The following is a 22,732-nucleotide window of genomic DNA, read 5'->3' as shown; positions in this document are numbered from 1 at the left end:
TCCCTTTCAGTGTAAAATCTTTATGATGTAACCTGTGTTTTGTTTTGTTTTGTTTTCTTTTAGGAGGGGACCAACCCGCTTTTCAGAGGTTCTACTACTACATTTAAAAATGTCACCTACAAACAGTCAAACAGCAGGGCGCTGTGACAACATCTTCATCCTGGCTGACTTTGTGCACTTCAAGGCTTAAGACTGTATTTATGCTAGAGGGACTACTGAGACCCATAGTGTTACACTGGCATTCTGGACGTCTCCTAAGGCTTAGTTAAGAGCAGCTGTCTCTGACCTGTGGCTCTCCAGCCTGCCGATGTCAGAACAAGCTGGGAGTTGTAGTTTGTCAACAACAGGAGAGCTACAGGTGGGAGACCACTGGATTCGAGCATGTTTGTGTTTGAAACAATATAATTGAGATCTCTCATATGGCGCCCTCTAGAGGAGCTACTTCTTTTTCTTTTTGACTCTGGTTATAATGCCATTTGACGTTTGGATCCTCCGTCAGCAGTTTTGTCAGATTTGACGGCTAGTGCTTCTTGCTATTCTTGGCATCAAATCAATGGAAACCTTGAAAGTCCCCCAATGGTCCTTATTAGAAGAAACATTATGCATGGAAGCCACTGCACAGATGTAAACATAGCCTTATATACAGAGCTAATGACATTTGCACATATGGCTAATATTTTACAGTCTGTAAAGAGTGGATCACAGATTTATTACTGGTCATATTGACCAATTTCACTCTTAGCTTCTTGACCATGCTGCCAAATTTTGGTTAACCGTCTGTAGCTGTGCACAATTTAATTTAAATGGATAATATACTGTCTGTGTATATTGATAGGGGGTTTACGAAATTACAAAATCTTGACTGTTTTCTTCCAGAAACAGACCAATCTTGTAACAGCTTATTTGACTGGGACTGAGCTGCAATACCATACAGAGACCATGGACAAAAGTGGCGCTGTTTCTGTAGGAAAGCAGTTAATATTATGTAATCTCATACAACCCCTTTAATACACTTACTTTCACTCAATGGCTGACATTTAGGTCGAGTTTATTAATTTTCTGGTAAAGCTATTTATGCTTTTCTGTAGCCATAGCACTTTGTTTAACACAGCAAGGTCCCAAGTCAGGGAAATCCAGAGAAAACTTCCATGTATTGTTCAATCATTAGCTTTGAGGGTATGTTCACACGCTAGCTGTCATTTACGGCTGAAATGACAGCCTGTTTTCAGAAGAAAACAGCTGCGTCGTTTCAGCCGTAAATGCTCCTCCTCGTAATATACGAGGCGTCTGTGACGCTCGTATATCTTGAGCTGCTCTTCATTGAGTTCAATGAAGAACGGCTCAAATAACGTGGCAAAGAAGTGCCCTGCACTTCTTTGCCGAGGCAGTCAAATTACGCGTCGTCGTTTGACAGCTGTCAAACGACGACGCGTAAATTACAGGTCGTCTGCACAATACGTCGGCAAACCCATTCAAATGAATGGGCAGATGTTTGCCGACGTATTGTAGCCCTATTTTCAGGCGTAAAACGAGGCATAATATGCCTCGTTTACGCCTGAAAATAGGTCGTGTGAACCCAGCCTAAAAGATATGTCCACCTTTAAGAGCCAAACCGATGCATATAAAATAAAAATAAATCAACTTGAAAATAGACAAAATTTTACTATATTTTACAAAGATAGCGCTCGGCAGCCCCATAGAAATGAATGGAGCTGTGGCCGAGCAGGCGCAGCACCGCTCCATTCATATAATGCTCACAGGAGCAGCAAGGTAAGCCCGCTCTCAGGATCAGTGGAGGTCCCAGCGGTTGGACGCCACCAATCACATATTTATCACCTATCCTGTGGATAAATGATAAATATTGATTATGGTAAAACACCTTAAATTTAAAAGTTTGAGCTACACTTTATGGTTTTACCATAAAAAAAAGTCCAAATCCGTTTAACACGTTATTATATCACAGTTGTTTCTAATGTACCAGCAACCTTAGGCTGGCCATACACATCGGCCGAACAATCGTTCTATTCCTCCTTATCCCCCCCATACACATGTACGCTCTACATGGCCAAGTGTGCAGGTATTCTAAATTCTGCTGCGGTTTATCTCCTTGAGAACAAAGGGATCTGGAATGTTGAAATCCAGAGTTGGGAGGCCCCGTTACATATTAGATGGTCAGCCGATCCTACTGAAATCGGCAAGTTCGGCCGAGATTAATCTAATACGCATGGCCACCTTTAGTCATGTCTGCAAAATAATCAATCCTTGTAAAATGTAGAGAGACAGATAAGACTGGATTGTATGAATGCCAGTGGGAGCGATAAGAGCTTAGCTGGACTTACTGTTGTACAGCATTGACTACTTTGTTTTATAGTGTGATCCGTGGATCATTTACTGTAGATGTGTTACAATTTAATTTTGTGATATTTTTTACATTTTGACTGGAGGCTGGACCTTGTTTGAAGTCAAAATACTAATTTTTGTAATGTGTCTTTATTTTGTTTGTTGATTAGTTTACTTTAAATAAACTCTACTAAAGAATATTTATGATTTGTGTTGTATTTTTGTTCATGGCAAATAATTAAACATTTTATTGCAGTAAATGACAAAAACTCATTGGTTAAAAGTACACCGCTTGACGTAAAAAGGTTTCAGACAAAATGTCTCCTGACAGCCCTGTCTGTCTGTCTGTCTGTCTGTCCGTCCGTCCGTCCGTCCGTCCGTCCGTCCGTCCGTCCGTCCGTCCGTCCGTCCGTCCGTCCGTCCGTTGGAATTTTGCAGATCCACTCTACATGTGCATTGCAATTCAACAGCACTAACTGCTTATTAGCCCTGTATGCCGCACAGTTCCTTGAAACATCATTAGGATATACATCATGCCAAAATGACGACACAACCTGCAACAAGTGAATTATAGTATAGTAACACATCTAAGTATAATAATCAAAAGTAATGGGCAAATTCATATCTATCTATCTATCTATCTATCTATCTATCTATCTATCTATCTATCTATCTATCTATCTATCTATCTATCTATCATCTATCTATCTATCTCTCTCATATCTATCTATCTATCTATCTATCTATCTATCTATCTATCTATCTATCTATCTATCTATCTATCTATCTATCTATCTATCTATCTATCTATCTATCTAATCATTAGAAGGCAGAAGGACTTATAGTTTTTGCTGCTAGATGGCACCAGAGCTCATTTCTTTTGTATAGACACAAGACAATAGAAATCCTTTCATCTAATACATAACCTCAGCCGTGGGTATGTCTGACTTTCCAATTCCAGCCGGGAATATTGCTGAGATTTTTTTATCATCATCAGGAGTTGTCATGCAGCTTTCTCAGTCTCCTGAATATTGAATCTGCATAGTCGTACAGGTAAATAAACTTATCATTCAGGAGCCTGGGAAATCTTATTGACAACCCCTTCATGAGCCCTAATGTCAACATATTGGTTGTCACCCAGCTTTCCCAAAAGCAAACATAACCAAGATTTGGCCAATGAGAATTATAAACATTGTGATAGGAGAGAAGAACTACGGTCAGCCAGTAAATAGGAGAAGTATCACAGCTCCTCCTGTCCCTATAACTCAGCCCACATCCTCCAGCATACCTCTCCACCCCGGCTGTCTGTGGGAAAGCTGCTGCGTCTATTATATTGGGTTGAGTTGCATTTGTTCTTCCAAGTTTGTGTTAAGTTTGCAGTTCTTCAATCATGTCTGCACTATTGCTTCATATCACTGGATTACTATGTGGGATCCTGGTGCCTTACACTTCTGCTCAACTCCCCATGGAGATCTGTGAGTTTAACTTATACTAAAGTACATGAATTTTAAGGATCTGTTACTATATACAAAGTAACTCTCACCCTTCTTTATATTATATTATTGATAAAACGTGAATAATGTAACATTTATACTAACAGTGTAGTAAATAATTATTGTTATTACTACGGTAAACATTTGGGATCTTTACACAGGGCCGGGTTTATAAAAAATGGGGCCATAGTTAAAGGGAACCTCTCAGCAGTTTTGAGGTCTCAATACTTCTGACAGGGTGACATAGGAGAGGGGGCTGGCATTTTTTACGTACCTTGTTTTGTTGGTCAGGCAAATTGCATGAATAAAAAGATGAGGTTTCATTTCCCCAGCCCGCCGATCGCAAGTGCCACTGAGGCGGGACTTGATGTTAAAGTGCTCCTTCACTGCACGCTGCCAGCCCTGGCCCTCTGCTCTGAGTGTTGGCTCTAGCGGTCTCCCTCAGCGGGGGATTCGAACATAATTTTATCAGTCATGCAACTTGCATGACCGAGAAAAAAGTATAAAATGCCCTACCCCTCCCCTATATCGACCAGTCAGCAATTTTGAGGCCTCAAAACTGCTGACAGGTTCCCAATAAAGAGGACAGGTTTTTTTTTAGACTGTTTTTCTTCTAATTTCAGCCCACATAATATCACCATATAGTGTCAAGATAATACTGCCAACTACAGCCCTCATATTACCCCCATATAGTGCCTAAAAAAACTTTATTCAACCCCTTCCTGCTAATAGATATTAAGTAAAGTCTAGTAGATGGTGCGGGCACAGCAATATACAGCCGACATCCCGTTGTAACGAGTCCCAGACGTTTCACCCCCTTAGATGCCGTGGTCAATAGCAACAACAGCATCTAGGTGGTTAGACATAGGGAGGATGCTCCCTCTGTCAAACATCGACGCAATAGCAAGGCGCCAATGGTTTGCCATGGCAGCAATGGGCCTAACAAAGACCCCCAAGTCTGCCATGACTGTATAAGGGCACAGCGTAATAGATTGCCTGTTTGTTTATTACTCACCAGCAATAATGCTTTGGTGTGCTGAGTATACCAAATCGTTAGAAAAGCAATCAAATGATCATATTGGGAAGTTCCTTAGTGGGACTACATTGATTCTGGACCCAGGTTCTCAAATTGACAGAGAAAATGACATTCATATCTATTCCCTATACGTTCGAAGCCCTTCTTCTCTTCATGTTACCTACCAGTATCCCAAGATACAAGCGGTCGCTAGAACGCTAACTAATTCAGGTGGCAAAGAATGTTCTACCCAGACATTGGAAAAGTCGTGACCCCCCTAAACTGGAGGAGTGGTTCATGGAAATCTGTCTTCTACACAGAATGTAGGAATTATTTTCTAAAACCCCTGACGATATAGCTCAACCTGGTGGGACTGGGTTAACTTCCAGAATTCAGATTTATACAGAACTCTATAAAACTAACTGAATTACTCGACCTGCCCATACACCGGCTGCCTATGGCACTTTACAATGCTCACCTTACCATCACCTGGTCCGCTTCTCTCCACTGGTAAGTAAATAAAGCCGCATCTCCACCTGTCCTGTCCGGTGGGGAGTGCCTTCTCCCTCTATCCTTTTCCACTTCCCTACCTTGATCGTGTAGATTTTCCATTATACATATTTGTCCCCAGGAGTCTCTTGAAGCAAATGGCTCCTTTTTGTTATAGATGTTATGCTATTGGTAAAATTTAAAAAAAAACAAAACTTGCATTTAAAAAATAAATAAATTTTCCTTACGTTTATTTTTTTTTAAAAAAGCATTTACAAAACATTTTTCTATTAAAAGAGGTTTTATTTTGCAAAAGGGTATAAATATAAATACATATGTATGATATAGTCGGAATTGTAATGACCCGTATAATAAGCCTAACGTTATTTAAACTGCATGAGAGCTAAATTAAAAAAAACTAAAAAAAAGCAAAAGAAACTGGAATTGCTTTTTTTTTTTGCATCACCCAAAATATAGTGAAAGTTGATTCATAATAAATTATGAACCATATTTTATGGTTCTGATAAAAATATGTCTCGACCCACAAAAACAAGCCCACATATGGTTACATCGACGCAAAAAAATAAAAAGATAGGGATCTTGAAATGTGGCAATGGAAATCTTTTTTTTCTTTATCATTGTATGTACAATTATAGTGCAAAAGTAGCAAAACTTAAAAAGAAACAAAAAACACTATACATATTTAGTATAATTGCTGTAATCGTACCAACCCATAGAAAAAAAGTATAATGTTATCTATCCCGTGAATGGCACAAAATTTCGAATGAAAAAAAAACAATGGCAGAATTGCTGTTTTTTTTCCATTCCTCCCAGAAAGAGTTAATAAATAAGTTAAACATTACAACTCATAGCGCAAAAAATAAGCTCTTCTACAGCTACGTCAATGGAAAAATAAAAAACATATGACTCTCTGAATGCCGTGACACAAAAACAAAAAAATCATGCTAAAATCGAATGTATTGGGCTGCCTCCACACACATTAGATTGCTGACCAATCCTGCTGAAATCAGTGGGATCAGCCATTTATATAATGTGTGTGGTCAGCTGAAAAGAGGATGTCTGGTCCTTAAATCTAAAAATGATATGAGAGTCTATAGCACAATGACTGTCGAGAAGCCAAACTAAAGTTGTGCATTGACCTACCCGAACGTCCTGTCTTGAACCCACTAGAGATACTGTGGCATTATTTGAAAGTTGCACTTCATGCAGAAAAACCTTCTAATGTGTGAATGAAAACAAAGACCGGTGAGCTAAAATTTCTTAAAAAGCGATGGGAAGGACTGATATCAAATTATATGAAATATTTTTGTAATTATTGCTGTTAAAGATGGCGCAGCCAATTATTAGCTTTAAGTCTAGGACTCCATGATGACTTTTAGTCGCTCTTGAGACATATTAAAATGACAACATTAACGAGACTCGCATGCAACTTCAGCGGTCCCCTATGGGGTCATAAGTTGCGCAACAAATGCAAGAATTCTAACCACGTCGGAAATCTTACCATCATCACATGTGGTCCACAACTTTTTTCATCAGGATCAGGATGGGCCATCCATGTTTGATCAGTGGGTATCCAACCTCCCCTATCCCTGCCGATCAGCACAATGTTCACTTCACTTACACAGGGACATAGTCACATCTATTTGGGTGCCTGTGCCTTGTACTGGAGACCATCCAATTCAGCTCCATTCAAGTGAATAGGATAATCTGCCGTACCAAGCACAGTTGCTCGTACGGACTAGCCGATGTGCCTATGTAAATAACGAAGTGGACACAACACTCGTTGAAGCACTCAGGAACCTTCATTGTGTTGATCTGCTGGTGTTCCAGAGTTCCAATGGCCAGCGATCAGACATTGATAGCCTATCCTAAGTCCCAGAGGACCCCTATCAAAAACAAACTTTTTTGCATCCGTGACAAATATTTGACAAATATGAAATATTGATTCCGTCAAAATGATGGAACCCTTGCACAACTGAGACAAACGGAAACCATTGGCACCAGATCCATCACCATTGAAATCAATGGTGATAGAAATGGAAACCTTTGTGTCAGTCAGGATGCCGTTCCGACAGAAAGCTCAGACGGAACATCGGAACAGGACCCTAGCGCAGATGTGAATGAAGCCTTAGTAGTGCCCTATCTCCCCATTAATCTAATAGGCACTGTCACACAGATAATGCTAGTGAAAATTGTGTCCCAAAACATTTATTATTTTTAAAATTATGAGCTTTTTTTCTAAATATGTAAATGAGCCTATACTAGACTAGTGGGAGGTAACAGCAACGATTCTCCTGAGGTGGAGCCTCCTCACAGCCTCTGATGCTGTCCTATCAGCATGAAGCTGCTTCACACAGTGTGAGAGACTGAGGCTGGAGGGAAGGGGGATCACTTCAAATAGCCATATCTCAGGATGTGGACCACCTAGGACAGCGTGTGTCATATGAAAGATGAGATTCTAATCTTTCAAATGACACCAGGATCATCTAGCTGTGAAACAACCGGAGATATCACCAGTTCAAAATACAGTCGGGAATGGAAGCTGTATACTATATGATCACGCTGTGTTGCTGGGCAGGGAAGGGGGAGAAGCTGTATGCTGATTGGACAGCATCATACAGAAAACATTACACCACCCAGAGTGAAAAGAATCACCTCCCATTTGGCAAGTATAGCCAAATTAGCATATTTAGAAAAAAGCTCAGAACTTTGCAAATAATAAACGTTTAAAAAAAAAAAAATCACACTGTAGTTATCAGCATCATAGCGTCAATTAGATTAGTTAGGAAATAGGGAACTAATAAACTAGTGACAAATCCTCTTTAAATATAACTAGTAATTATAAAGGCAGGGTACACATGATATTTACAGTTGGACCTCCTTAGGGTCATTTATTTACTATAGTAATGATGTACTAAGCAGAAACACATTGATTTTGACAGTGGTAAATTAGTTTTTCTTTTACACACTACAATTCTTGAAGATCCTTCTACAATTCTTAGCGCTATAGGGAATGCAGTATGAGCAGTCGCACATGGAAGGTGGGGGGCACATTATAATTGGCACATGGTACGTAGGGGTCATGTTACAGATTTTGTATGCTGCTATGATTAGGGTACTAACATATACTTTTGGTTTTTACCTAAAATACAAATAAAGCCCTGTTTATTTATTTTGCTCCTAGGTGATGGCTGTGATCTTTTATGGGAGGAAAACAATGTCACACATATTTGCTACCAGTTCAACTTACAATCTGTTCTCTCATGGAAAGCAGCTCGTGCGTCTTGTCAATCTCAAGGGGGTGATTTGCTAAGTATCATGAATCTGGCAGAACAGAACTATATTTCCAGTAAGTGTAATGATTGCTGTAATCCTCTTCGATGAGACTAAGTCTTAATGAAAAAAAAAAAAAAAAATCCTAATTACTCAATATTAATCAGTAACAGAGTATTTCCTAGGGAATTGCTCTGTGGAGGGAGAGCACCGTCAGTCCGATAGCTAAATGGAGCGGCAGCCTGCATGTCCAACCGTCGCTCTATTCAAAAGGGGGACAGAGCACCTCCGTTGTCGTGATCGGTTGGGTCCCAGCAAACAGACAGATATTGCCTATCCTGTGGATAGGAGATTAGTGTAATTTGTGGGAAAACACCTTCAAAGACTAGGTAAACCTTTGAAAGGGATTTTTATTTTATTTTTTTATAAAACGGTCAATCAGTGTGTTTGGTGTAACTTTATAATTAGTCTTTATTAAAAATAATTTTTACGATTGTATTATATTTATTTCTTTTAACCACTCAGTGATTGTAGGGGGATCAACCTCTTTCCAGTGTCTAGCTATTAAGGTCTTTGCTGCACTTATAAGATGTGGCAAAGTAGAGTTGCAATTTATATATTGATACGACACGTCTAAATTGAGTAGGATTAATTCTGGAGTAAGGGTAATGTCTTTGGCTAGAAATTTTCTTAAAATGACTTGGACCTTTTGCCAAAATGGGAGTATTAGGGGACATTTATACCATATATGCAAAAGAGTGCCTTTTTCTGTTCCACATCTCCAACAAGTGGGAGAGTAAGACGGATCAATTTTATTCAGAACCTCCGGAGTTTTATACCACCTCGCTATGATCTTATAGTTAAGTTCCTGGATTCTTGTTGAGGTTGAGAAGGATTGAGAGTGGTTTAAGATTATTTTGGTTTGTTCTGCTGAGAATTTAGTATCTAAGTCTTTCTCCCATTTTGAGATATAGGAAGGTGGATCGGAGGTTAGTAATAAGGACTTATATAATTTCAAAATCATACTCTTGATCGGTTTTGGATGGGGACCGAATTTTGACAATAAATTGTATGCTGTTGAGTCAGTAATCTCTGGTGAAAACAATCTGACTGCTTCCAGGATCGTTTTGGAGTCTTGATCACTTAAGTTTGAGTCTTTGAACTCGGGCAAATCCGTTAGTTGGTTTACAATTTTGTTGTTTTTAATTAAATGTTTTACCGCTAAGGTAGCTAATGTTGGGTTATCAGAAATGGTCTGTTTCAAGGATCTGAATTTATTTGGTATGAGAAATGAGAAAGGTGTAAGTTCGCAGATATTCGGGATCATCAATCGTACAATCGTACGAAAAAACTAAATGGCTTTTAAACCACGACCTAGACAAATTCCAACATATATGGGACAATTGGATACAATTTTATAAATCTGTAGATATGTCCAAATTATTACCTAAGACTACAGCTTGATCCCCCATCTACATCTTCATAAGCTCTTGTTCCTGAGGCAAGCCATCTACTCACCAGATCTTGCATATATAGATTCAAGGGATTTAATGCCATATTCTTTAAGATCAACACATTATTGTTTTCTCAAAACACATTATTACACCTGATTATATTGTTTGAGATGCATTATTTTAGTAATAGATGTTTCGCATTGTGAAGATGATCTGATACCCCTTCTCTTTCCTTTTTTATTTCTGTATCTTTCCTTTTTTTTTTGGAAAACCCTTAAATAAATAAAGAATTGACAAAAAAAAAAAATGTACTTTTTGAGATACAGCTGCTTTGTATTCTGTATACAGAGCAGCTGTATCGTTCGCTATTACCTGAATCCGTCAGTCCCGTGGACCTGATGGGTTCAGTGAAGGCGGGTTCTGCGTGTCTCTGACATGCAGGATCCACCTGTTATCCATCTCATCTAAGTTCATAACTTAGATGTAATAGATTACAGGTGGATTCTGTGTGTCAGAGACACCCAGGACCCGCCTTCACTGAACCCGTCATGTGCGCAGGACTGACGTATTCAAGTCTTAGCGAAAGATAAAGGTTGCTCTGTATAGAGAATAGTAAAAAAAAAAAATTATAAAAACTAATTATAAAGTTGCACCAAACACACTGATTTTTAAAAAAAATCCCTTTTAAAGGTGCACAGAGTTATTAAGTATTTCTGCAGAATTTCTCAACTTTTATTTTAAGTTAATTCATTTTTTTTTTATGCTAACAAAAAAAGCAAAACTAGAAAATGAGATATTCCAAAGTTAATTCATAACTGTTATTTGTTCTCTACGGCCGATGCAGAGAAGTTGAAGAATGTGGACACCATGTTATGGACTGGCCTTAACCAATTGGATGGATTATTTGGATGGCAGTGGTCCGATGGAACAGCCTTGGCATTTGTTAACTGGAAAACAAGTATGAATTCATAGTATATAGAGTAATATGTTTACTAAATAGATAAGGTAATACCTATTCTACAATGAAGAGACATATTGTTAAATATTATTGCGTCAAGTATTTACCATATGTGTGTGGCATTGTGATCTTGTGGGCACTACAGCTGTGTTAATGCAACTACACATAGTGGGGCAGCTGTTATTGATCAATAGTCATTGTGGCACCTACAAGGTGGGCTCCCTTCATTATCGCTTTATTAGCCCCGGCATCAATATCACTAGGGCTGATGGTTTTATTTGTAAAGCTCAGGGACCAGCAAAGGCACCTATGGCCATCTTGTTAGAATGCCTATTAGGGTATACCTTATATACCTTACCTTAGTTTTATTTAAATACAGGTAATAATGCACTGGAATACATAGATCTTTTAGTAAAATTTACTTAAAAAGTAAAAATCAAGGTAAAAGTCAATGGTCAATAAAGTTAAAGTGAACCTGATAAGTGTGTTATAGAGAAGGAGGAGCTAAGCAGAATAATAGGAGTCCGGTGGGCGGTCCTACTCAGTGATTGACAGTGATCTCTGTTTACGCGTACATACAGTGATAGCTCTCAATCTCCCTATAACAAAGCTCAGAATGGTCCCCACTGAGACCTCCACCAAATGTGTTACACCTTTATTGAAGGTAATGTCCAATCTTCCATATTTAGGTCCAACATTCGGTGCTGATTCATTTCATAATATATCTGTATAGGGAAACCCTGTTTTTCTGACTGTTTATGGTGCAGATTTCAGCCCTTGGTACCACGAGAGGAGACATTGTGGGACGTATTATGCAGGAGGAGAACACAAATGGCACAGCTTTGAATGTGAATCCAAACTTCCTTATGTTTGTAAAAAGTATCTCATGCCAAGACAACATGAAGTCTATGGTGAGTTCTGAAAAATTATAATCTGCATTGTCTTAGTTTGCATCTACTTCTGTTTACAAGGGACGTAGCTGGGTGTGGGAAGTTCTTGGGTGCTGGTGGGGCATATGCTCTGAGAGCTTGCTGACAGGGGCAGCACCAACAAGCCACTCTACATTGCCCGTTTTTTAGATACAGGGCTAGGGCAACAAACTGAAGGAAAGCCTAGCTGAGCTTATAATAACATAAGCAGCTACCAGACATCTCTTGTGCTGCTAATCTCATTGGGGAAACAAAGGATCAGATGGGTTAAGCAACAAGCCGGTCGACCATCACTTCCCTCTATGGAAGACATTTTGGTATAGTTTGGCCTTTCTCATACATGTACATTATTTTAAGAGATTAGCAAATGTTTTCACCAGATTCAAGTTTTGCTGATTTGTCAGTTTGACTCTTTGGATGGGCGAATCAATGTCACAAGGCCAACGGATTACTAATGGATTTGGCCTGGGGCTAATCCGGGCAGTGGAGTCTAAGGGATTCCCAGGTGTTCACCCTTTAATCTCCGTATGGAGATGTGGGCTTGGTTGCTAGGAATTCCCAGGTCACTGCCCCCAGAGAAGTCCCGTTGGCAATGGCTTATGTGAACAGACGAATTAGCGAAAACAGTAGGAAAGATTCACAGTAAGTAGTAGCAGAATTCAGGGCAGGCGGCAGACAATCACTCACGGTTAGGGATGAGGGTTAGGGCAGGCAGAGTACAGTTATAACGGAAGACGGGCAGAAGGTAAGGGCAGGCGGTACACAGGACGAGGTCATATCTAAGCAGAGTTGATAACGGTTAATCCGATATGGTAATCCAGCAGAGAAGCACTATCAGACTAGTAAGAAACCTAATTGCAGAGCAAAGAAGTGGGGTACTTTATATACCCTAGAATGCTCGTTGAATATGGGATGGCAGTGGACCAGTGGGGGAGCGTCAGTGGAGAAGACCGTGAGCCAGATGGCCCGGAGGAATGGAGCGGCATCTGCCTGGACAGAGAAGGGACTGAGGATTGAAGAAAGGTGAGTATACAGCAAAAGGATGGAGTGGGTGAAGTGGCCATGATAATCAATATGTTAAATTGAGATTTAAGAAACCATGGATTGGGAATCAATGAATCAAGTAGAACTATCTGTAATTATCATTATCAATTATAATTATTGTTTTACATGGAAGTATAAGTGATATAAGATAATAGTCGTATTAATATTAAATATAATAATCTGATGTCAATGGATGTGTCCTCTGCATTTCATGACATATCAAAGAGAACTGGAAGTACTACCCAACACAGTGCGAGTCTGACTGGATCCCTTACAACCAGCGTTGTTGTCAACTCCAGAAAGAAGATTTAGGCTGGTCTGAGGCATCTGCTGCCTGTCACAGTGATGGAGGGGAATTAATGAGCGTGAACTCGTTGGCAGATGTGGAATTTTTGGTTCACTTCCTTGATCACGGTGAGAATTTATATATCTCTTATTTCTTATACTTTATTTATATTGCGCTGACATAATCTGTCATAATAGGTATATACATATCGTCCCCAATGGGATTTACAATGTGACCTCTTTACATATACACACCACTAGTCAAATCCAAAGGGTCACTATGATTTCAACTTATTTGCAAGCAGTACAACGCAACAGTCTGACGCCTAAAACCATGTCCTGTACAGATCCTATTAATTAAAACTGGTGAAGCTTTGGGCGCTGTATGGTTGCATCAGCAAGTGTACCGCCCAATATGCCTGCTGCGTCTACTACAATCACTTCAAACTTTTTTGTGGGGGTACGACCATTGGGACGCTCCAACAATCCTGAGTACCATTATAAATTATGGAGGCTGTAGTATTTTTAAGTCCCAGTCCCTGGGGGAAGAACGTGCACATGCATCCTGATTTAACATTGCAAATGGGATTAAAACTAGTCTGTTCTTCTTGAGAATCTGGGGTTTAAGTAGTGAGCCCCCAACAATCACTGCCCCCTGTTGTGGGCCCAATAGTTATATGTGTGGTAGAATAATTTTTCCCGTAAAAGCAGTATTTTCAGTAAATTTGGTCAGATATATGACATCTGATGGAGCATGCCACCAAATTTCAGGATATCACCATATATTCCTAGAATTTTAGAAGTTTAGACATTCAGGTTTAATTCAAGGGGTTGAACAAAAATATCCTGTGAAACATTTAGGAATTGACACCATTTTTCTACACAGCCGCCGCATTTCAGGGACTCAAAAGTAATTGGACAAATTAACATTACAATAAATAAAATGTTTTTTTTTAATACTTTGCAGAGAATCCTTTGCAGGCAATGACTGCCTGAAGTCTGGAACCCATGGACATCACCAAACGCTCGGTTTCCTCCTTTGTGATGCTTTGCCCGGCTTTTACTGCCGCCGTCTTCAGTTGTTGCTTGTTTGTGGGTCTTTCTGCCTTAAGTTTTGTCTTAAGCAAGTGAAATGCAGCTCGATCGGGTTGAGATCTGGTGATTGACTTGGACATTGCAGAATATTCCACTTTTTTGCCTTAAAAAACTCCTGGGTTGCTTTCGTAGTATGTTTTGGGTCATTGTCCATCTGTTCTGTGAAGCGACGTCCAATGAACCTGCTGTATTTGGTTGAATCTGAGCAGAAAGTAAATCCCTGAACACTTCAGAATTCATCCGGCTGCTTCTGTCTTCAGTCACATCATCAGTAAACACTAGTGACCCAGTGCCTTTGGCAGCCATGCAGGTACATGCCATCACACTGCCTCCACCATGCCATCCCACTGCCCCCACCATGCCATCACACTGCCCCCACCATGTTTTGCAGAGGATGTGGTGGCTTTGGATCATGAGCCGTTCCAAGCCTTCTCCATACTTTCTTCCTCCCTTCATTCTGGTACAGGTTGATCTTAGTTTCATGCTGTTCCAGAACTGGGCGGCTTCTTTAGATGTTGTTTGGCAAAGTCTAATCTGGCCTTTCTATTTTTGAGGCTGATTAATGGTTTGCACCTTGTGGTAAACCCTCTTTTTTTGCTCTTATAAAGTCTTCTCTTCATGGTAGACTAAGATACTGATGCACCTACTTCCAGGAGAGTGTTCATCACTTAGGTAGATGTTGTGAAGGGGTTTCTCTTCACCGTGGAAAGGATTCTACGATCATCCACCACTATTGTCTTTTGTGGACATCCAGTTTTTTTGGAGTTTACGAGACCACCAGTGCGCTCTTTTTTTTTTTTTCAAGAATATACCAAACTGTTGATTTGGCCACTCCTAACATTTGTGCTATCTCTCTGATGGATTTCTTAATTTTTTTCAGTCTAACGATGGTCTGTTTCACTTGCATTGAGAGCTCCTTTGATCTTATGTTGTGGGTTCACAGCAACAGCTTCCAAATGCAAATGCCACACCTGGAATCAACTCCAGACATTTTACCTGCTTAATTGATGATGGATTAATGAGGGAATAGCCCATGCAGCCCATTAAATAGCTTTTGAGATAATTGTCCAATTACCTTTGGTCCCTTGAAAAAGAGGCAGCTACATATTAAAGAGCTGTAATTCCTAAACCCTTCCTCAAATTAGGATGAAAATACTCTCAAATTAAAGCTGAGAGTCTGCACTTTAAGCCCATATTGATTATATAACTGGATATTCAATATGTTTTGGTAAACAGCTAAAATGACAAAACTTGTGTTACTGTCTAAATAATTCTGGATCTAACTGTATGTGACAGTTGTGTGTATGAGCCCTTACATTCTCCTGCACACTCTCTCCTATTATCAAATATGTATAATTGTAATTGTTCTTATTCTGCGTGGTAAGATGCGATGCTGAATTTTTGTCATTATTCCAGAAAACGTAAATGAAATCTGGATTGGAATGAGTTCTAAAAATAGGGATCCTGTTGAGTTTCAATGGTCCAATGCCTCAGCAGTGACCTTGACATCTTGGCAGAGACATGAACCCAACATCAGCCTAGAGGGCAGTGACTTCTGCGTGTCGGCACAACGAGCTGTAAGATAAAGTTTTGCTTTTATTTGCTTTTAGAATTTCATGTTTTAGTACATTCTGCAGAAATGCATGAAAGGTCTCAATAGCTGATTATTTTCAGTATCTCAGATTTGATTTGACACATTTTGCACAGGGACCACTGGCCACTGAGCACTCGCAATAGGCTAACACTTGGTGCTTTGTAGAGATGTGTACTCTGGAGGCAGGGTAAGCAGTCATCTCATTATCATTAAAGGGCAAGATTACAATGAAAGGTAACACCTCTATTATAAAGCTAGAGGTAGGTAATGTGGGGGCAGGGGTGTAGTACTACAAAAAAAGTGTTAGGGCTCTAGGGCCTGAGGCATTGTAGGAAGAGCTATCAGCGTAGGATGGGCTATCCATTTAGCATGATATTTGGAAGTGTGCTCATGAAAATAAAGGGCATGGCGGTGTAAATAGAGACTGTGGTAAGTTGTTGCATGATTTCTACGCTGTGTGTTTGGGCAGGAGTAGCTTGTTATCAAAGGGACAAATGCTTGAGGCCAGTCTTGCTTGTTGTCAATAGTGCACATACTTTTGGAGCAGCAAAGCGCTATTATTGCCGAAGCAGCAGTGACCCCTCCATGGTTAAAGAAGCTTCCATCCTCATTAATGATAGTGTTAACTGAAGGGGTGATAGTAGCTGACCAAAAAGTGTGCTACACGCAGTGCTCCCTGAAAATAGTGCCACAAGCTGTGCCCCCTGTAGAAAGTAGCCACAAACATACTCATCTATCCCTGTTTTCATGCTGTCCCCTAGCGATGCAGGCCTGGCCTCTGTTGACTAGGCCTGCTCCCACAGAACGAAGCATGTAGCACAATGTCACATGACAGCAGCGCTAGTGTGGCTCATCAGCAACTAGCGTCGCGATCATGTGAGTGCCGGGAGAGCTCCTAGGCTGCGGGTGCCAGCAGAGGAGTTTGTTTTAGTAAAAAAAAAATCCAGTGCCCGGGGGCCTCTAATTAGAGCACCCTGCCGCACCCTGGCAGCTGAAAAAAGTGCCCTGGTGCACCCTGGATCCAATCACGCCTGAATACAGGCTCAAATCATTGAGAATTGGTGATAGAGACAGCTCACCATCATCTATCCCCTCCCTGCACAGTAACTACTGCACACATCACAGAGCATGCCCACAACACTCCCCCATATAAGTCAATAAAAAATTCTAAAGCAACTGGGTTGAACTTTTTGCAATGGCCTCAATGTCGCCTATTACCTCATTTCACATAGGATAACATTTATGTCACGGTCATCCCACAAATTTACCATGACCCAAATTTTGCCCTGTAACCCCAGTCTAAGGTACCTCCAGTATTGCCAAAACCTTTTCAGATTTTGGGTCCCCCTCAGATAAGCTGGATATAGGGTGGTGGGTTTCTTGATACAAGAAAGACTTTTTCAATCAGCTGTTCTCTTTCCTGGATGGGATTTCATCTCAGTGAAATCATTGAACATCTGTGCCATGTTTTGATTGCAATGGGTCAAATTCCAGTCCCCAGTCCTGAGAGCTTTGCTGTATTCAGCTCTTAGTTTTAGCAAAGAGAGGAGGGGGAGGTGCAAGATTGAAACATAAACCCTTCAGTCTACCCCACAGACTATGACAAGACTGGATAAGAAACCATATAAACCTCATTGCACATCTAACAAGGGTTCTCCATGTTTCTACAATTCCTAACAGCAAATTTACTTATTTTTATAAGGCAAAGCAGCAGCTACTAGGCAGATTCGCTATCCACCATTCTGGGAAAGCTGGGAGACCACCCCAATGTGGTTGCTGAAATGGCTGTGATGTATATATATATCGTTAAACAATGCTCCTATTCTGATTTAGGATGGAAACTGGAAGGTGACACCTTGCAGCAGAAAACTGTCTTCGCTTTGTCAGAAACCCGGTCTATCTGATATAATGGAGGTTACTGATGAACAGTGTGCAGAGGTAAATTAGGTGAACAAGCAAATGTTTAACCCAGAAAACCCAGTTTATGCCAATCCGGTTTGATAAACATGCTTTAAATGATCTATATTTATATCTGCCTGTCGGACTGTAAGGTTCAGGTGGATGTGCGACAAACGACTGGGCAGATATTGCGACTAACTCTTCCTTTAATGAAGTGAATGAAGCAAACAAACTCAAAGGGTATGTTCACACGCCCCAAAATACGCCTGAAAAAACGGTAGCTAACTGCCTACATCTGCCCATTGAATTCAATAGAAAAAAATGTTGTTTCGTTCAGACGTTGTGTTTTTTTACGCAGTCGTTTTAAAGAACAAGAAGTAGCATGTCACTTTTTGTAGCTGTTTTTTATTGTGTCAATAGAAAAACAGCTCCAAAAACATCCAGAAAAAACACCTGAAAAAATGTTTTCAGCTTCGAAAACGGCTTAAAATCAGAGGCTGTTTTCTCTGAAAACAGCTCTGTAATTTTCAGCCGTTTTTGACACAGCGTGTGAACATCCCCTAACAGCGTAGCAGTTATAGCTTCTTCTCCTGTCATTCTCCTGCAGATTGGAAACCACTTTATGTTGTGTTGCATTAAAACACCATAGAGGAGCAATTCTGCGACTCCAACATTTTGATGTTGTACTCTATAGAGGACGGGAGGTATGACAGATTATCTTTAGGGCATCAGTTGTCACCTTCACCAGGGTTAAAATACTGTATAAACATATGATATTCTTATAGGCCAACCATGTGCAGTGCAACATGTCTAACCCTAGAAATGTGATCAATAAGTGTACCTTTGAATTTATTGATGTCACTATTACTAAATAAGTTAAAGGTGTTTTATAACTCATAACTCATTAATTATCCAATTTCTAGGACCTCAACAGTCTGTAGAATAGAAGGACCGCAGAGCTGGTAAACCACAGTGTCCACTATAATTTTTGTATATCTGCACTGGGCCACTCCCAACCTGACACTGTGCAGAAACTTAGCAAATTAGCACCATTGAAATTGAACAGGGCTGTCTTGCAATCGCCTCCATAACACCTGGTCCGAAAAGGGCTATGGCCCTGTTGGGATAGGTGGATGTTCCAGGAGTTATACCTCCACTGGTCAGGTAGTTCTGGTGGAAAAGCCCCTAAGGTGTTTTTACCAAAATTTCCTTCCGCCCAGACAGCTTTAGCTAAGTTATTTTTGCATAAAGATTTTATTTACTGTTTCATTGAAGTAATTTTTATTACAGAACTGGGTGAGGCATGGTGCTTACTGTTATGGGACTGACTTACGAGATCAAACTTTCCTGCAAGTTGTTAGCGATTCAAGCTGCCCCCCAGCAACTATAACCAACAGGTCTGCTCTACTTCTATACATAACTAACATAGAATATAAAGTTTAAGTGCATGCATACATTTTTGCTAGCTTTCGAGAAAACTTCGGTCTCTTCATCAGGCATGCTACTTACGATGCCTGATGAGGAGACCTAAGTTGTCTCGAAAGCTTGTTGTTTAACATAATTTATTTTTGTTGCGATTTAAAGGTATAATATCTGCAAGACTGCTATTTTGTTTCTCTTAGGTTCACATCACCGTTGCCCTTCCGTTGAGGGGTTCATTGCCGTTGTTCTTGACGGAACAAATAGCGCAGTCGACTGCGCTATTGAATCCGTCAAAACGATTGGACTCTATCACAACGGTGACAGACGGAAACCATTAGCTAGGTTTCCGTCACCATTGACTTCAATGGTGAGGGAAACGGAAGCTGAGGTTTCCGTTTGCCTTTCCGCTGAGGGGTTAACCTAACGGAAACCTCAGAGGGAACCCCTCAACGGAGGGGCAACACTGATGTGAACAGGCCCTTACTGAGAGCAATAAAACTTTTTTCAACTGGCTAAGATGTCATGCACACGACCACAGTTCTGCGGCCGTATACTATACGCAATTGCGGATAGTATAAAATGCATGCTTTCCTATGGGCCAATGCACACGACCGTGGTTTCCATGGTCCGTGCATTGCCCGGAGCCCGGACTGCAAAAAAAACAATAGGGCATGTCATTATACGGTCCGCATTTGCGGTCCGGGCTAATTGAAATGAATGTACATTATGTATGTGCACAGTCCGTGATTGCGGACGGCCTGCGGATTACACACCGGAGCCCGTCCGTGCCATAATCAAGGACCGTACACACAGCTACGGCCGTGTGCATGAGACCTAACATGAAACCGAACTTGTTTTTTTCTTTACTTTAGGTTTGAACAGGCTTTTATTAACAGCCTGATATCTAGTAGGATGATACCTGGAGACCTTTACTTTTGGATTGCACTTCAAGACATTAACAAGACTGGAGAGTACAGGTGGTTAGTGAACGGTAAAGAGGAAAGGGATGTGAGCTTCACCAACTGGGATACCCAGGAGCCAAGTGAGTGCATCTTACAGGGGAATAAACATCATGGGACGGCATGGCCATTCTACTGATGTACTATATATATATATATATATATATATATATATATATATATATATATATACACACGAGATGTGACATCACCTGTTAAGGTTCTTTTAGAAGTTAGAAACTTTGCACATTTGCCGTCCATTCTGGGCAAATAACACAACATCATTGTCCATGTAATTGAATAATCCAGTCAAAATGATCTTCTATAACTTAAAGGGATATTATAGTCTCATCAAATAAAGTTTAGTCACTGTAAAATGAAACGTTATACATTTTAAAAACATACTTTTTGAATCAATTACTCACAGTTTTCAAGATATCAATGAAAGTACTTATTGAATGACTGCAAGCAGAAATCTTGAAAACTGCGAAGAACCGTTACAGAGAGTATATTAAAAATGCAATGATAACAGTAGGCAGTGAGCTCCCTCTAGTGGTGGCAAAGGCAGCCAGAATATATGGTAAAGATTTGAAACTGTATCAGAAAAACTATAAAAGCTATGAATATACATTATAAAATTAATTGGCACAGAAAAATTGACCTAAAAATGACATTTACTTTAATTTTCTAAAAGAGAATTTGGAGACAATGATTACGCTATAAGAAAAATATTGGTACTTTAGATCTAAACATTATTTCTGATGACTAGTAGTCAAGAGTTCTCACAAAATGTACACTATCCAGCTTACATTTAGTCCCTAAATTTCTGTTGTGTATTTATATAGGTCATAATGAAGGTTGTGTTGTTCTGAGTAGTGGGCTCTCTATGGGTCATTGGAAAGTAAAGGACTGTGAAGACTTCTTTGCAAAATCCCTGTGCAAAAAATCTCTAGGAGCTGATGTAGAGAGGGAATCAAACCCACATGAAGGAAATATGGACCAAGTTTGCGCACCATCTTGGGAAACAGAACCACATCTACATCATTGCTATAGGGTAATATATTTTTTTTTTTAAAAGGCTTTATTCTTCCAAAACGTTTACAATTTGTTAAAGTACAAACAAGTACAGTAAATAAAACAATAGAAACAAGACAAATTACACAGCATCTGGTAGGCAAAATAATGCAATAATATTTTCAGAAGAGATGTAGCATATATAGAACATACTTCACCAATGAATTAGGAATAGTGAAGTGCGCCCTTGCAATGTCTCACAAGAAACCAACATTCACACCCCATTCATCCCATGCCCCATTCTTCCCGACCCCCCAGTCCAATCAGAATTCCTTCCCCCACCTTTAAACCGCAGATTCTATAGGGTAATATTTAGTATAGTGTTGCATCCAGACATCTGTCTAAAGGTTTCCAGGAATATTCATTAATGGCCTATCCTTAAGATGGGCCATCAGTGTGTGATCAGTGGTGGTCCAAAACCCAAACAACAATGAAGAGTCTGTGGCCCTCCAGCAAGTGGCGTTGCACCTATATTCTGCTGATCAGTCATTGCCCGGCGGTTGGACCCCCCACTAATCCCACATTGATAGCTTATTCTTATTCCTGAAAAATCCTGTATCCTGGCCTCCTACATGAATAAAAGATCACCCTCCCTTCCCTATCTCTTATTGCTCTGCCTGTGGTGTCAGCCTCCCTTGTAATCCTGCCTTTCTGATCAAGAACCAGGAAGGTCATGATGAACAGTGTTTCAGGTGCCGGTTCAAGCAGGAAAGTGTTTGCACTGAAGCCACATCCATTGACGCACTTTTTTTCTTCATTTTTTTAATACAGCTTTTCCTTTACAGTTCTGGAGCATTGCGGTAACACGTATAGAGGCCACGTATAGAGGCCACAGTTGCAGCTACTACATGTGGTTTTCCTTTTTTAAGGGAAAAAAACATGCTATGCGAATGGTAATTCATAAAATAACATTCACAACAATGTGACATCTGACCCCTACCTTAATTTAACCACAGCAGCAAAAATGTGACAAAACCGCCATGTATGAATACACCCATAGGTGAAGTTCACTTGTTTAGACAGCAGAAAAAAATGCAGGAACTACATGTGGTTTTGACGTGTTTAGTAAATGAATGTCCCGTTTTTTGTGGGATTGTCCCTCGAAAGGAACCTCAAAGGGGTTTTCCCATCACTTACGAAAACAGTGTAGCTCAGCGCGCTACGCTTATTTCTTCTTCATGGTCGGAAAAATCTCTTGCTTCAGCCGCAACACAGTGCAGCAGAACGGGGTTTAGGGGGCACAGTTCTAGATCTAGGTGCGGGTCCCAGAGGTAGGATCTGCATTTATCTGACATGTTTGACATATCCTGTGGATATGTCATAAATGTCTCTTATGGGAAAACCTCTTTAAGGACTTGTCCACCCGTAACGGAATTACTGCATATTTT

At 40.2% G+C, this 22,732-nt stretch overlaps 2 protein-coding genes across 5 annotated transcripts in view; both read left to right on the top strand.

The window, feature by feature from the left end:
- The window catches only part of ITGB6 (integrin subunit beta 6), a 49,871-nt gene extending 48,689 nt beyond the window's left edge, over positions 1 to 1,182 (top strand). For both annotated transcript variants that reach the window (XM_075829355.1, XM_075829354.1), the window contains one exon: positions 64 to 1,182. In XM_075829355.1, coding sequence (XP_075685470.1) covers positions 64 to 147 — 84 coding nt within the window. In that variant the 3' untranslated portion in view covers positions 148 to 1,182. The remainder of the gene's footprint in view (positions 1 to 63) is intronic.
- A 2,461-nt stretch (positions 1,183 to 3,643) lies between these two features.
- PLA2R1 (phospholipase A2 receptor 1) overlaps positions 3,644 to 22,732 on the top strand; it is a 45,131-nt gene continuing 26,042 nt past the window's right edge. For 2 of the 3 annotated variants that reach the window (XM_075829350.1, XM_075829351.1), the window contains exons 1-10: positions 3,644 to 3,815; positions 8,543 to 8,707; positions 10,930 to 11,043; positions 11,811 to 11,954; positions 13,242 to 13,430; positions 15,813 to 15,973; positions 17,824 to 17,928; positions 19,180 to 19,286; positions 20,184 to 20,353; positions 21,116 to 21,324. In XM_075829350.1, coding sequence (XP_075685465.1) covers positions 3,731 to 3,815; positions 8,543 to 8,707; positions 10,930 to 11,043; positions 11,811 to 11,954; positions 13,242 to 13,430; positions 15,813 to 15,973; positions 17,824 to 17,928; positions 19,180 to 19,286; positions 20,184 to 20,353; positions 21,116 to 21,324 — 1,449 coding nt within the window. In that variant the 5' untranslated portion in view covers positions 3,644 to 3,730. The other variant, XM_075829352.1, reaches the window with a different exon arrangement.

Source organism: Rhinoderma darwinii, chromosome 6, assembly GCF_050947455.1.
Source record: "Rhinoderma darwinii isolate aRhiDar2 chromosome 6, aRhiDar2.hap1, whole genome shotgun sequence".
NCBI classification, from domain to species: domain Eukaryota; kingdom Metazoa; phylum Chordata; class Amphibia; order Anura; family Rhinodermatidae; genus Rhinoderma; species Rhinoderma darwinii.
The sequence above is the reverse complement of the archived record's forward strand: the minus strand, read 5'-3'. Positions and strand labels throughout refer to the sequence as shown.